The following is a 16613-nucleotide window of genomic DNA, read 5'->3' as shown; positions in this document are numbered from 1 at the left end:
CCTAGCCCCGGTTCAAGCTATTTGATCATTTTAAAACCATCATAATAGAACACAGCACGCACTTATTAAATGGGCTAGTAAACAAAATAAGACATTACTGTACAACATTAAAACTCCTGGCGTATCCTTCGAATGAAACAACCTAGAATAAATGCCAAACGCACCATTCAAACCAAGTTGAGGAGATAGTATATCCAGCAATAGTTGACTGTTTAAAGGTGGTTTTGCGAATCCAAAACGATTCCAGGTAAGTGTCCATGGATATTTCAGTGGCAATATATTTTTCCTAAATGCTTGCTCCAAATATCCTTTCCATTTCGGACAGCGCTCGACAGTAAAAATCTCCCTGCTACATAGAGATTTGTAGTGTGGTGCTTTGCGTGAGATCCCTCCCCTTGTGCTGCTCATGTCTCTCTCTCTCTCTCTGTGTGTGTGTGTGTGTGTGTGTGTGTGTGTGTGTGTGTGTGTGTGTGTGTGTGTGTGTGTGTGTGTGTGTGTATGTATGTGTGTTAATGTGTGTTAATGTGTGTGCGCGCGCAGTCTGTTTGTGAGGCAGTTGCGTGCGAAGAGCTCGACATGTCATTCAGAGGAATCCGCCACCTGAAACGCGAGGAAGTGAAGGCGACTCAATTCGGTATAAAGCATCAACCACATCTGCCTCGAGCTTTGAAAACATCAGTTCGGAGCTCTGGTAGACGTTTGCTGTATTTTCTCGAGGAATTAGTATTGTTCACGTAAGAAGTGCCGTCTGTAATATACCCATTCAATTTGAATGACCTATCTAACATTATACTGGAATTAAGTAATATTGACAGACCTTCTTGGTAAGTGTTTTAATTTGATGTTTTTTCTTTTTCTGTTCCAAGTAGCCTTTAAAAAAAAATGACATTCAACGTTTTATTATGCTACATCATTTATGTATTTGATGCGAATAATTGTAGCGAGAGTTGGCAGCATAGATTTTATTTGTCTGTGAATTTGCGCCTTTCGTCATATTTACGTTTCACCAGTGTAAACAAAATATGGACGGTCTTTACAACTGTTGAGGACATAGTATTGCATTTATCCTCTTTATTCTTATGACTTTTCTTTCTGATTACCCGATCTTGATAGCATCACTCGACTTATATGAACTGCTTTAACATAATGTACTTTATGGAGTTCATTCGGCTGTTCACTCAACTTTTTGTAGCCAATGTCATATGTGGGACGCTGAAAACTTTTCTCCATCTTCTCTGTAGCGCACCTGTTACCTTAACGGAGCGCAAGACGATGATACCACCGGGAGACTGCATGTATGCTGGCAGGAAAAGAAGAAAGCCCGTTCAAAAACAGTTACGAATCATAAGATTTCTCCATAATCTTATATTTGACGCATGTTGAAAGTTGTTTTATGGATTTTATGTGTTTTTTTCTCCTACTTTTTTTTGCTGTTGTGATAGCCTACATGGCAGCCAAATAGTAAAATGTAGTTTATTATTTGTGTGATGTTTTCGTATTTAAGTAGCATGCAGATACATTAGCTACTGTTATACTACCAACCAAACACTGGACGTTTAAAAAAAACTAAATTAGTAAGATTTGCAAAAGTTTGGACGAATTTAAAATGTTATAGATTTGCTGATGTCATATTTATGCTATTACATATCGAATATTCACATGGTTTTTGGGTTGAATTATAAGTAATAGATATAATCAATTTGGATTAATTAATTTTACGTAAAGGTTACTTTTTATATTGAGGTTCTTATTCTTATGGGCATACTATTAGTAAAATCAGTGCCATTTGATGTTTTTTAATGACAGCAGGCAGGAGTCGTTTGCAGATTATTGTGGTTGCTTGTGGTTCAAGACTTTTTCAAAGGCGATGCATAGTTAAAATGACTCATAGGAAACCTGATGGTTTCAAATGTTAGCCATAGAAAAAGACCGTATAGGCTAACCAAGCTAGCCGGCAGCTACTGTAGCACTTAACAGTTCAAATGTTAAACAGCAACAACAGGTTTCAGTGAGCTACAATTTATGTCAAATTTGAGAACACTATATACATAAATGTATTTCAATTTGAAATGAATCTCAATCAATGATCTACATTGCTTAAACAGTATGACGGTTGACACAAATGTGAAATAACCTCCAGTTTGGACTAGTAAACAACAGTGGCGTGACTGGTTTAATTGAAGCACTGGGTTTGCTTGCAAGAGAGTCAGGGGGTAGCTAGCTGACTGGGGGTAGCTAGCTGACTGGGGGTAGCTAGCTGACTGGGGGTAGCTAGCTGACTGGGGGTAGCTAGCTGACTGGGGGTAGCTAGCTGACAGAAATCAAACTCCTAAGGATGCAGCACTGTTGATTCAACGTACAATTGTAAGGCAACCAGCTGTAATAGCTTTGTGAGTTTCCTCAACAACATTCTCAAAGTCACAATCCTATTGCAGCTTGTTGCAGTTGTACATTGAACCAAGTCTCTTTTGAACCAAGAGGGAGTTCAGCTGACATTACCTCTATCTTCTCTTCCCGTTGACCAGGACCGATGCAGGGAGGAGGTAGAGTTTTCAGCCAGGGGTCAGCGGTAGTAGTAAGGGAACCTGTTGTAACCACGCAGTGGAGATCTGAGACGGGCACCGCCGAGATGGTTTGGGGTGGTGATTTGAGTCACTGGACAGGCATGGGTGGTGCTGGAGGCTATCAACCCATCTGTGTCTGTAGAGCTTCTCTTAAGGGTCACACACATCGCACTGAATGTGGATCTCCCATTCATCTACCGATCGTTAAGTGTGCTGTTGACGTCTGACTGACGTCTGACTGACTGACGTCATTTTCGCACGATTCTATATGTCAAATTGGTTTGCATTCGGTTCGCTAGCACTCTTGGCAGGCAAACGTGTGTTCAAGCCCTTAGAGTTAGTATTGATTATCTGACACTGGCAATGCTGTTACCCCGTGTGTGTGTGTGTGTGTGTGTGTGTGTGTGTGTGTGTGTGTGTGTGTGTGTGTGTGTGTGTGTGTGTGTGTGTGTGTGTGTGTGTGTGTGTGTGTGTGTGTGTGTGTGTGTGTGTGTGTGTGTGTGTGTGTGTGTGTGTGTGTGTGTGTGTGTGTGTGTGTGTGTATGCAATTGCTGAATGAAACATGTATGTATATTGACCTCACATATTGCATGGTTCACTATATCAATGTGTTTGACTGAGTCATAAAGATGACTCTAACAAAACTCTTCAAAGAATATGAGTATCTTTTATTGATTTACAAAATGATTCCCTGTTTATATTCTGTTGCTACAACCAAAACTCTTGGCCGCACTGTACCCAAAAGCATAGTACATCTCTCCGGTAACAGTTGAGCCTGACAGATATTTTAGAATCAAACCCGTCACAATAAAAGACACTAAAATATTCCTGTTGTGTTTTCACCAGGAAACCGGCCACGGTGAGTGAGAAGTCCAACCCGTCAAAGAGGCACCGGGACCGCCTGAATGCGGAGCTGGACCGGCTGGCCAGCATGCTGCCCTTTTCCCCAGACATCATCTCCAAGCTGGATAAACTGTCTGTGCTGCGTCTCAGTGTCAGCTACCTCCGGGTCAAGAGCTTCTTCACAGGTAAGAAGACACTTCGTCCTCCCCCAATGCCTTATAGGGAGTAGAGACTCACCACAGAAACTACAGTACACTACAAAACAAGACACAGCACAACATAGATCAGGTGAACCACACTACACTATACTACGCTGTAAGTGTATGTAGTCGACTGCAAAATATAGATCTCAGTCTGTGTGTATGAGTGGAGATACATTCAGCAGTACATTCAGGAGAACTCTTCTCTTTTCAGGGACAGACATGAAGTCAGAGATCTCAGCTCCTGGGCACAGTGTGACAAACTGAGAATATATCCTCAGTCTTTTCAATAGCAGCCTGTGAGCTTGTGTGGTTGCCTGGACCTACAATTTAAATATCCTGTTCAGGGTCTCACACTTCTTACACAAACTGTGTGAGACACATGGTTATTCAACAGATCCGCAGGCATAGTTTTAAGAACATTCTGGTTGTAAGAAAAATTGTAAGTAAATTGACATTTAGCACACAAGTGCATTTGAACAGGTTATTTGATGTTAATTTGCAATATTTAACATTTTGGTTGGATTGACGAGGGGTAATCAATGACATGTATATTTGAATGATTCTAGTTTCTCTCAACTACTTCTTCAACAATCAACATTACTCTCCCCTATCTTGTACTGTAACGTTATACAAATACTTTTCGGGCTTATCATAACTTTCCTCCCCTTTTCTTGTTTTGCCTCTCGTGAGCTGTCTTCCGTGCGTCCAGCTGACTTCCCAACAAGTAGAACCGATTTATTTCAAAAGTTGTTTGATTTTCTTTAGCTTTCTATTCAAATCACTTCCTTAATTGACTGCCTTCAATTCGAATTGATGCCAACCCTGATTTATATGCTCTGGACTTCATTTTTATACTCTGCACTAAGTTACACTGAGTTACAGAGTGTCCCTCCAGTAGAGTATCAACCAACAATCTGGAATACTTTAAAGTGGGGAAAGATGTTTTCCTCTCTGCCAGATGACCTGATAATGTTCTTTCTCTCTTTTAAGTCGTTACTTTCCCCTCAAGTCTCTTGCGTATTCAAACAATAGCGAAAACAGGCGGGTGCGTTCCAGCAACATCTATCATCAGTGTGTTTCGAGTGTCTGGCTCTTTTTCGCTCTCTCTATTCCCTCGTTACTCCTCATCCACAGAGCGTTCAAATATTTATGGGGCACTTCAGAAAAAGACCTAAAAACATTTTGTGGGCCCGTGGCCCCCATGGCACTGAGGTCAAAACAAAGCTTTCAGGAAACAGCTGAATGAGAGAGAGAACCTGAGCGAAACACGTGAGAGAGAGAGAAAGAGAAAGTGAGAGAGATTGAGAGAGCTCAAATGAAACACGAGAGAGAGCGAGAGAGAGAGAGTAAGTGAGAGAGAGAGAGAGCGAGCTCAAACGAAACACGAGAGAGAAAGCTCAAATGAAACACGAGAAAGAGAGAGAGAAAGAGAGACAGAGAGAGAGAGATCTAAAGCAAAACACATGCTCAACCCCAATGCTTTTTTGCCTTTATTATGAACAGGGATTCTACCTGAATGGGGCACAGGGGCAATGAACAATTCAATTCATTCAAGGCTATTCCTTTGAGGATGCAACAGCAATCACAATCACATCAGTGTCTTTTGGGCTTTGGAATGGATTGGGGTGAACAGGTATACTGTAGATTTGACCAATTGACCAATTAGCTTGGAGGAAGGCAGGAGCAGGACTGATGTACTCTGCTGTCCTTTTTTCTATGACACTGAAGCAGGGTCAAAGCTCACATAGCCTGATGCACTTCCCTGACCTCTCAACTCTTTGCATGGTGGCAACTTTCGGGCACCCTTTAACCCCATTAACCTGACCGAGAGGGCAGTTTATCCATCACGCAGATCACAGGTGCTAAGGCTGTTAAAAGTGTCAGATGATGGATTTAATCACAGAGGGACCAGATGTCCTCAAAGCAACATACAGTAGCTTGGAAATGGATCCTAACTTCAGTGGTGGGCACAGTGAAGAACAAATCATACAAAGGAACAGTTATTCTAATTTAGCCTGTTCTTATCTGTAATATATAACACATGCCATTTAGCATACGCTTTTATCCAAACCCACGTACAGTCATGCGTGCATACATTTGACATATGGGTAGTCCCAGGAATCGAACCCACTATCCTGGCGTTGCAAGCGCCATGCGCTGCCTACCGAGCTACAGAGGACAGTAGTCACGGTGAGCAGATTAGATGCTTTGATGCTTAGGTCTATTTAATGAGATCAATTATAGGCTGGCATTAAGCATTTGTCCTCCTCAGATCTCGATCATTCTCTGAATTGAATCTAGTCAGCTCTCATTTGTTACATGACTTCCTCGTAAAGACAGCAGAAATAGAACCACACATAAAAGGGACACGCCTTGTGTCTGCGCTATCCTATTATATCGAGTGGTTTATTATAGGCCCCGGTCAGAATAGAAGCATGCCGTCTTCCTTCCCACCACTAGGGGGACTAGAGGTCTCAGAGGCAGGATCAGGAGGGAGATGAGGGTGTGAGGTGTACAGATGGGAGGATGACTGGAAAAGACAGAAACAATAACGACATATCTGGGCCCGTATCCACAAAGCGTCTCAGACTAGGAGTGCTGATCGAGGATCAGGACCCCACCTGGCCATATAATCTTAACAATTGTTATCTGAAAGGCCCTAGATCAGCACTCCTACTCTCGGACGCTTTATGGATACGGGCCCTGGTGTCTGGTTTTGGCTGTATCAGGAGACAGCGGCTGATAGCGGTTATTCTCATACCAGGGGCGAACTAGCCATTTGGCATTTTGGGAAATTTCCGGATGGGCTGGTCCATTTTTCACATATTTGGTTTGTCTTATTTGTTTTTTTTTACGCAACATTTTCATGTCCTGGCTAATAATGGGGCCTTGAGGAAGAAAATGGGCTGGTGCGTGGGCCTCAAAGAAGAAAATGTGCCGGTGTGTTAGAAATGCCAGGGCTGATTTCCGGTCCCAGTCCGCCCCTGTCTCGTACCATTGGGTGGAGCAGAACAGAGTATACAGTAGTAAAGAGTCTAGTGTGTACAGTTGCGTGCAAATTTACCCTAAGGGCCTAAGGGAACTGGATAACCCACAGTAATTGGAAAATGTTATATAATATTGAGGTTTTGTTTGTATCAAGCCTATAAGACCTATTGGCATTATGTGAGTGTAGAATACATACGTGATGCTTACAGTATATACTGTATACAGGTATATTGTTTAATATAGAACAACCCATTGGTTACTGTTCAATTTCTATGTTAAGAGGTCATGATAGCTAACCACTGTGTAGTGCAGTACTCATTTAAATCAATGCAGATTATTTCCAGTGCTCTTGAGGACTGTGATGAGCATGGATGTCTGGTATTTGAACTTTGAATGTGTGTCGACTTGATCCATCTATCATGTTCAGCTCTCAGGCCCTCTCCAAGGATTCTGCCTCTAAGGTAGCTGCATGGTTGGAGGCAGTACAGTTAACTACATTAGATCCAGATAAAATATGGTTTGACTGAGTCGGCATACAATAGAATCCTTGTAGATTCCAATTGTATATCCTCACTGAAGGAAGTTGAACAGTATCCAATCCTGTCTCCCCCATGGGTTTGTGAGTAGTCAATAACTTGTGTGCCTCGACATAATGCAAACGCTTTAGGTTACAATGAAGCCAGCACTAAACCTTTGCAGACATTTGCAGAACTGGAAGCAATCAACCTACGCTGAACGTAGCTCCTTTCTCTGTGTTTTCTGCTACACAAATCATAAAAGCCCAAAATGTTGCCTTGGCAGCCCCTATGTATGGCTAGGTAAGTCGTATTAGCCTTGATTAGACATATAACTCAGGTCTCTTAACCTAGTGGCTCCCAATGTTTTACTTTCTGACCCTGCTGAAGCCATTTGACCTGCCTGTGACCAAATAAATAGACAAAAGAACATGTTCAGCCTGAACCCAAAAGTCACTGACCATGACCCACTATTTGAGAACCACAGCTCTAGCCTCCCTCCCCTCCCCTCTGTGAGCGTGTGTGTGTTTATTGGTTCATTGGTTTATTCGGATCCCCATAAGCTTTTGCAGAAGCAGCAGCTACTCTTCCTGGGGCCGACAACAAACAAAAACAAAACACGAATACATTGATAGACACAACTTTTCAATGGAACGATATACAAGCAACACGACAAAACAAATTACATAAACAATACAATTAAGACATATATGCGCGTGTGTGTTTGAGTGTGTCTTTGTGCGCATGCGTTTGTGTGTGTGTGTGTACGGGTGTACGGGTGTACGTGTGCGGGTTTATGTGTTTACTCTCATCTACAACCTCCCAGTGTTTACAGTGTTTTAATTAAGCCAGATTACAGCACCGTATGAGTCTGCCTGGGTTTTGGACACCAGATTGCTATGTCTGTGACAGGACCTATCGTTGGGTTTCTGTTTGTTGTCAGAGCAGTGAGCTGTAATTCCCCACCATGTTTTAATGCCGGGTCAGAGCCCTGGGATTGCAGTGTAATTAGTCAGCTCTGGGTTTTACACTGCAGATGAAGTTGAACCGTTCCCTTTTGTCTCCATGCTTCCATTTATTCCCCCCATGTTTTCTATATTCCACTAAGCTCCTCACCGTCTGTCCCACACGACAGGTCTGAGTCCTTTCAATCTCAATCTCTTCAGTCTCCAGTCACACAGGAATGTGCTTTAACGCTGTCTATTAGGAGGGGTAATTGAAGGGTAGACCCACATTTGTAGGACATACAATGCTTCGTGAGAAGGGTAACAATAGATGCATATCCATGGGTTTCTAACGTGAACTAACAGGTTTGACAAAAACATTCGGCGTAATCATTTCCCAGCATGTTTGTTAAGTAGTATGTTCTAGGTAGTGCTAGCTGCACAAATGTTGTGGGTTCACATGTACAGTCAATATACTATATAATGACTGTGCAATAAGGCGCTCTTGATAAGAGCGTCTGTTTTATGACTGTAATACAACATAACGTAGCATGAGGGACCAATAGAAACCCCCAAATAACTCTGCAACTCCACCAGTGAATCCCCATTGTTCCTGGGCCTCTGTGCTATCCACTATCACGCTACCTCTCAGATGTTATTTATTTCCCGTTATCAGGAAGTCAATAGGGCCTGTGATGAGGATCAGATGGGTTGAGTCCTGACCCAGTAATGAAGGACAGGCCCATCTGCTCTCCTTTCTCTCTTCTCCTCTATCAGTCCTGGGGATCTAATCCCTGCTAACGGCACTGCAAGCTTCTGAACGGCTGCAGGAATGGAAAGTGGCATATACTGAAGAACTGGAGGATTGTTGAAATGGCTGTATTTTAGAGTCATGCGATTTTAATCCAAGGCAAGACACTCATGCCATGTCCTGTATATATAGAATAACAATAACTTAAGATAAATAGTATCTGTGGAACATAATGATAAGTGTGATAGAATAGAGGGATGTTAGTTTTATTACTTGTATGTACGGAATGCACATGGTGTACGTCTTCCAATTAAATGCTTACATGCAGGTTCCTCCTCGACAATGCAACAACAATAAAAAATATATAAAATATAAGAATATGGACATAAAGTAAATGGCTCAGTAGAATAGAATAAACATTGTAGCATAAGTATAATACGGAAAGGCACAATCTATAGTCCAATATTTCCATGTGTACTGGGGATGGGGGGGTTGGGGGACAGTGTATGAACTGAGCATAAGAGTCTGGTAGCAGCAGTTGTGATGTGTGTGTGTGTGTGTGTGTGTGTGTGTGTGTGTGTGTGTGTGTGTGTGTGTGTGTGTGTGTGTGTGTGTGTGTGTGTGTGTGTGTGTGTGTGTGTGTGTGTGTGTGTGTGTGTGTGTGTGTGTGTGTGTGTGTGTGTGTGTGTGTGGCTGTGTGGCTGTGTGGCTGTGTGTGTGTGTCTGCTGGGTACACTAGCCTAGAATTACAGTAAAACATCTACAGTATGTGTATTGTTTTTACAGTGCAGAGAGATCAGTGTGGCTGTGTGATGGGCTGTGTGGCTGTGTGATGGGCTGTGTGGCTGTGTGATGGGCTGTGTAGCTGTGTGACAGGCTCTGTGGCTGTGTAATGGGCTGTGTGGCTGTGTGATGGACTGTGTGGCTATGTGATGGGCTGTATGGCTGTGTAATGGGCTGTGTGCTGGGCTGTGTGATTGGCTGTGTAATGGGCTTTGTGGCTGTGTGATGGGCTGTGGGGTTGTGTGATGGGCTGTTTGGCCGTGTGATGGGCTGTGGGGTTGTGTGATGGGCTGTTTGGCCGTGTGATGGGCTGTGTGCCTTTGTGATGGCTGTGTGACAGGCTGTGTGATGGGCTGTGGGATTTCACAGCTGGGAATTATGAGACAAGGTTACAGTCCAGAGAGAATGCCACCCACACTCTCAACTCTAAAAGATTAACAATATCTCACAAGAGACCCCTTACCCATGTAAGAGTTGCTCTTCTCAACCAAATGATGGAAAACAGTGTATGACACTTTCTAGTTGCTATTTACTCAGAAAGACCATGACTGAAATATGACATAGGCATAAAGAAGCATTAGCCATGTCTGTGTGCACTGCAGTGCTGTACTAAATAACCACTTCCTCCTCAGCACCCAGTCAGCATGCCTTGCTACCCAGGCAGAACATTTCCACTTCCATCTGTGGGCTTGGTAGTCAAGCGATGGGAGGATGGCCTTACAGACACTTTGGACTGCCAGCCAAGGTGTGACCAAGGCTTGATTTTGACGACGTCTGTCACCATCTCTCTTCTCACCCCGGGCGGCGCTCCGTGATCCTCGTGGCTGGCTGATCGGGTTTCCCTTTCGCCCATCATTACCCCTACGGGGCCAGGCACATTGGCCTGGCACTCACCCACATCTCCTCCCTGACACTCCCTACTCTGGACAAGGACAGGCATAAGGCAGGTGGCTAAGGGGACAAATGGGACCTCCTGCTGCGTCAAGTGTTTTTGCCATCTCCGGTTATATCTGTCACCGAGGGTTGATCAAATACAAGCCTGGGCATGTTCGCGTTAGTGTCTCAGCTGGCTAACAATTATCAATGCAAGATAATCTTTTCATTTTCAATTACTCTGTTTCCGGCCTCTCTGAGATACAGCATCCATGCTGAATGTTTCGAACAGAGTTGTGAAACCTAATCCAATCTAGAGATTTGATCAATTTAAGCTTGGCAGCAATCTTTGCTTCTTATAAACTGCTCATAGTGCTGCTGGGGATGTCTGACGTAGTCACACATAGCGTTTGTGGATTTCTGAAGTTCCAATGAAAACACAACAATGATTTATAGAGATATGTTTTGCGTATCTAATGTACCCAGTACTCAGAGAGCATCCGTAGTGCAACGTGGGACTTGAAGTCTGTTTGAAGTCTGTTTGAGCTCCCGTCATTCTAAACCGAATCAGGAGGAACTGCAAAGGGCCATTTTGCTGCATGTTTAGGATGCGTTTCCCCCTGTAATTAGATTGGGTCTTCTACAGTCGTCATGTGCTCCCATTAGGGATGAGTAAGAGAACTAGTCTCATCAAATCTAATTTTCAAATTCATTTATATAGCCCTTCGTACATCAGCTGATATCTCAAAGTGCTGTACAGAAACCCAGCCTTTAAAACCCCAAACAGCAAGCAATGCAGGTGTAGAAGCACGGTGGCTAGGAAAAACTCCATAGAAAGGCCAAAACCTAGGAAGAAACCTAGAGAGGAACCAGGCTATGAGGGATGGCCAGTCCTCTTCTGGCTGTGCCGGGTGGAGATTATAACAGAACATTTCACCCAGTGAAAACTAATGGGGTTCTATGAAACAGAGTCAGAGCAGTTCAGTTCAGTTCAGGTCCATCCACTGGTATCACAATAACAGTTGTTTAGTCTGACTGCCCTGTGCTCTTCAAGAGAGTGTACTATCATATCGAAATCCCGTAGGGCCACGTGCACACTCCTACACTCATGCATGCACGCGGGCACGCACACAAATCCCCAAGCACGCACTCACACACACCCCTACACACACGAAAAACTGTCTCCATCCTCGTTCCTTCCTTACACAACAGGTTGGATGTTCATCACCACAGAGTTACTGTAAATGTGTGGGATGAGGTCAGTTATATTTCTATGTGTTACATGATAAATCAAAATGTTTTAAAGGCTTCTATATCGGATTTCACGCATATTTTAACCTCTGGAACATGCTGTTTCATTAGATCCATCTGTCAGTGTGGCTCTGTTTTGTGTTGAGAGGTTCAACAGCCTGCATTATCTACACTTTATCTGTGATAATCCTATAAAATCTTTCCAAATGGTGTTTTCCAACTTAATAAAGATGTAGGATCTTCATTTGTTCACTCTTCTGTTTCTGAGAATGTTCTTGCACTGCAGGAAATGCAGATGAGCTTTGTGATTTACATAAATGCACTGAAAACAGTATTATACTTTTCATGTAGCCTACTTTTGGCAAGCTAATAGCCTAACCACTAAATGTTCAAATCCTGTTGCTGCAGGATTATTTTATCGTGACAATACAGGCCAAAATAAGAACCTACATTTGTACTGTAGTCTGAGGAACTTTGTCAATATTTTTTACTTTTTTAGATCAGCATGTTGGCTTCGCATGCAGACTTGTTGACATTGCGCATAGTAAATGCAGACCTGGCTGTGTGCCAGACGGGGTTGTCTGTGGAAACAATGTGATGTAACTAAATGTCAGGTACTAGTTGACATGAAACTAAGGTCTGGGCCTTCCTGCCACAGTGCAACACTTTGAGGAAACTGCTTTGGTAAGACATGTCTGCCTCTTTTGTTCTCAGCACTATAAATGAGCCAAGAATGGGGAAGAGGATGGCTACAGGAACCTTAACCTCATGCTCAATGTACGTCAGCAATATGTCGGGCCCTAGACGTCCTCCGGTTTTTAATCACGCCACAAAGGCCCTTGTGTCCCGTCCCACTAAACTTTTCTACCTTGAGGTCGTCAATCAGGAAGTTGCCCCATACATATGAAACCTCTGGTCAGAGAAGTCCCTTAGCTTAGCACTATAGAGTGCAATGATGCATCAACATGTTGTTGACATGTAAGCTAAGGCTTACAACAGGAGATTTCAGACAGTGAAAGTCTGTAAACTGTGTCAGTATTTTCCATGGGGTTGGTGGGCACAGTATCAAAGATTTAAGTGCCTTTGAACGGGGTATGGTAATAGGTGCCAGGCGCACCGGTTTAAATATGTCAAGAACTGCAACGCTGCTGGGTTTTCACACTCAACAGTTGCCCGTGTGTATCAAGAATGGTCCACCACCCAAAGGACATCCAGCCAACTTGACACATCTGTGGGAATGATTGGAGGCAACATGGGCCACCATCCCTGTGGAATGCTTTCGACACCTTGTAGAATCCATTTCCCAATGAATTGAGGCTGTTCTGAGAGCTAAAGTAGGAAGGTGTTCTTAATGTTTTGTACACTCAGGGTACAGACTCACAACACTGAACAAGGGATAGCAGTTGAAGTGTGCCGTAATGGTTTATCAATTAGTGATTGTGACAAGTTGAAGACATCCACCCCAAAAGTTTATGATGTGTGGAGTTGCACATCTGAAAAGCATTTAGAGTACAAATGTTTCAGTATGCCATGCTGTCTACATGGTTGGCTAATTGTGTAAATGACTTAAAGAGGCAACAGAGGAACCAATCTCCAGACAGATAAAGCATACTAATTGACCTTTCAACTGGTGCTTGTGACCAAACTGCCACCCAACTATTGTGTCACGGTGATGGAACAATAAAACCAGACAATGAAGTCATCACTTGAACATTTATCACGATCCCACTACAAAGTAAAGACTGCAACCCATGTAAATCCAGTACCTTGTGTGTTTCCTGTAGATACACGGTCAGTTATTTTGCACGCCATATATTGCGCCCGAGGGATCCCGGGGTTTCAGCGTATCGTAACAGTTGAATGTCATGTGTCAAAACAGGTCACAGGAGTTATCCAAAGTGACGAGCCGTCGCTGCTGTGCTGCGGTGTCAGAGAGGCACAGAGCAGAATCCCAGCTAGGTTTTTGCCTGTGGACACATTCCCTTTCATTCCTCATCCTGCTGATTCCGTTCCACTTTTCTTCCCTGTCACCCCAAACGTTCTTCAGAAGACAAAAGGTCATTCCTGCCTGTGTCAGACATTTTGGACTTTTGAATTACTGTACCGTGGACTCTTTTCTCATGGTGTTCTGACCTCCTGTATGTGTACATTCTGTCTGGTGCATAGTGAATGACGTTACAGCATGTACATACATTCGGGAAAATGCTATATTATATGCTTTTAGTGAGTCTTATAACCACCTATAAAGTGATAGCGGGGACTAAAAATGTGATCGTAATGCATTATAAATGGGTGTGGTTTATAGAGAGGCCTACTATTGTCTTCCTACAGCTAACATAACCCAGTGTGTCCAATCCAATGTCCGCCACAATATCTTCTTCCTCCACAACAACAGACATCAGATTGCTCATCTTTACATCTCTCCCGATTATCCCCTGCGATGGCGCCTGAAGATGACCCGAGCCATGTATTTAGAGAGTTAGGATATGTACGTTTCCTGACACTACAGCATTCTATGGCAGCCATGTTGGCTCCCTATTACCATAACATGGGGAATATTTGAACAATTCTATGTTTCTGAATATCTAGAATTAGAACAACATTAAAAATTCTAAAAAGGTTTGCTGAACTGTGTAAATGCATGACTCTGGTGATGATGAGTGGTCCCCTTACTTCCCCTGAATGAAGGACGGGGAGTGTTGAGGCTCTGTGATTATCAACCCCACTAATGAGAGACATTTGAGTCTTTTAGCAGACTTTTTATCCAGACCACCTTACTGGAGCAATTAGGGTTATGTGCCTTGCTCAAGGGAACATTGATAGATTTTTCACTTAGTCAGCTCTGAGATTTGAACCAGCGACCATTTAGATACTGGCCCCGAAGCTCTTATCCACTTGGCTACCTGCCAAGACACAGTTCCCTCCCATCTGCGTGTGCTTCACTGATGTGGAGCATCTCTCTCTACGACAGCTCCTGACAAACCTAAATGCCAATATTGCCCTTTTTTTTGTCGTTGCATACAACGCCATGGGTAATTATTTATGCATTGCGTGAGCAAGTTATGTTTGCATGAGCAACATAAGTCTATGTGTATGCTCATCATTCCATTTGCAATGCAAATATGAATGCTTCTTCCTCCCATTGAGGTAACTAATACGATAATGCGATTCTATTCGCTGAATTGAACATTCATTGCAAAGAGCTTTTGACCTTGTAACTCAGCTCTATACAACACCATAAAATAGTGTTCACATGTTAACCTCTTGTATGTGTGCAGTAAGGGTCTGAATGGCAAGCGGGTGTATGTATTTAGGGTCCTAATGTCTAACTCGTTAGCCGTTTGAATCAAAGGCTCCCTTTGTCTGAGCTGACCTCTCCGCTTGAGTGGCCACTGGCGAACAAAGCCCCCAGGATCACAAATGGCCACAAGTGAATTACCACGAATCCTTATTGAGGGGCCTCACACTGCAAACAGAAAACAGCAAACTGTTACCGTTGAGCACCACAGAGCTGAGAACACAGCATGGCGGTTTGTTTGCGGGCCCTTCATATGGAACCGAGTGGCCCTTTGTTGGCCCAACACCATTGTTGGGGTCTGTCATCTGTAATCACAGTCAAGCAGGCCGCTAAGCTCTAAGGTCAGACAAACTAAATGATGTTCCCCTCCCCTGCATGTCACTTAGGCCTTTATACATCTCAATGTACTGGCAATGGGCTAGATAGGCAATATGTAGGAAGCAGCGATTACTTTGTTTTCCATTTATATAGCAATTCATTCTCAGTTACCAACTCCTGCTGTTCATTCATATGTTTAGATTCATGCTTTTGGGGGGGTTAATATGAATTTGCACTCGACAAGGTCTTCAAATGTTAATCAGCTGTTATAGAAAGACAATGTTTGTTATGACAAATGAAATGTTTATTGGGCTGTTAGATATGATCATTTTTGGTCTTTTATGACTGTTTAGAAGAAAAAGAAACGCGCACCTATTTAGGAGAGGTGCTGGCTAGCCGAGTAGAAAACTTGAAAATAGAAGAGAGCCGCACACTCTAGGTAGGAGCTCAGATGCAAACATGTAATTACCAACGTTTCGACAGCCAAGCTGTCTTCATCAGGGTATAAGACTGGAACAACCACATACAAATACCTGTTTTCCTCTGTGTAAGTAGACTGTATGGTTTGCAGATGTGGTACTATTGCCATATTATTATTAGTATTTGACTAGGGAAGTCAGTTAAGAACAAATTCTTACTTGCAATGACAGCCTGCCCCGGCCAAACCCTAACCCAGACAACACTGGGCCAATTGTGCGCCACCCTATGGGACTCCCAATCACAGCCTGGAAGTGAACCAGGGTGTGTAGTGACACCTCTACACTGAGATGCAGTGCGTTAGACGGCACTCAGGAGCCCCATGTGTAGAGAGTTCATTTGATAACTCATTGAGACTGGGATAAACGTGCCTCCCGAGTTGACGTGGCAGTCTAAGGCACTGCATCTCAGTGCTAGAGGTGTCACTACAGACCCTGGTTCGATTCCAGGCTGTATCACAACCAGCCGTGATTGGGGGTCCCATAGGGTGGCGCACAATTGGCCCAGTGTCGTCTGGGTTAGGGGAGGGCATGGCCGGCCGGGATTTCCTTGTCCCATGACGCCCTAGTGACTCCTTGTGGTGGGCCAGGCACCTGCAAGCTGACTTTGGTCACCAGCTGGACGGCGTTTCCTCCGACACATTGGTGCTGCCAGCTTCCGGGTTAAGTGAGCGGTGTGTCAAGAAGTAGTTGGCTTGGCCGGGTTGTGTTTTGGAAGACGGATGGCTCTTGACCTTCGCCTCTCCTAAGTCTGTAGGGGAGTTGCAGCGATGGGACAAGAATGTAACCACCAATTGGGGAGAAAA

The 16613-nt window shown here is 43.6% G+C and overlaps 1 protein-coding gene across 2 annotated transcripts in view; it reads left to right on the top strand.

Moving 5' to 3' along the window:
• The first annotated feature begins 576 nt into the window (after positions 1-576).
• Positions 577-16613, top strand: part of LOC124039685 — a 64868-nt gene continuing 48831 nt past the window's right edge. For both annotated transcript variants that reach the window (XR_006839623.1, XM_046355912.1), the window contains exons 1-3: positions 577-824; positions 1242-1334; positions 3411-3592. Coding sequence is in view for 1 of the 2 variants with exons in the window: in XM_046355912.1 (XP_046211868.1) it covers positions 1273-1334; positions 3411-3592 (244 nt within the window). In the remaining variant the exon portion in view is untranslated. The remainder of the gene's footprint in view (positions 825-1241; positions 1335-3410; positions 3593-16613) is intronic.

Source organism: Oncorhynchus gorbuscha, linkage group LG07, assembly GCF_021184085.1.
Source record: "Oncorhynchus gorbuscha isolate QuinsamMale2020 ecotype Even-year linkage group LG07, OgorEven_v1.0, whole genome shotgun sequence".
Lineage (NCBI taxonomy): Eukaryota > Metazoa > Chordata > Actinopteri > Salmoniformes > Salmonidae > Oncorhynchus > Oncorhynchus gorbuscha.
Note: the sequence above shows the minus strand (reverse complement) of the source record. Positions and strands in the feature narration are given on the sequence as shown.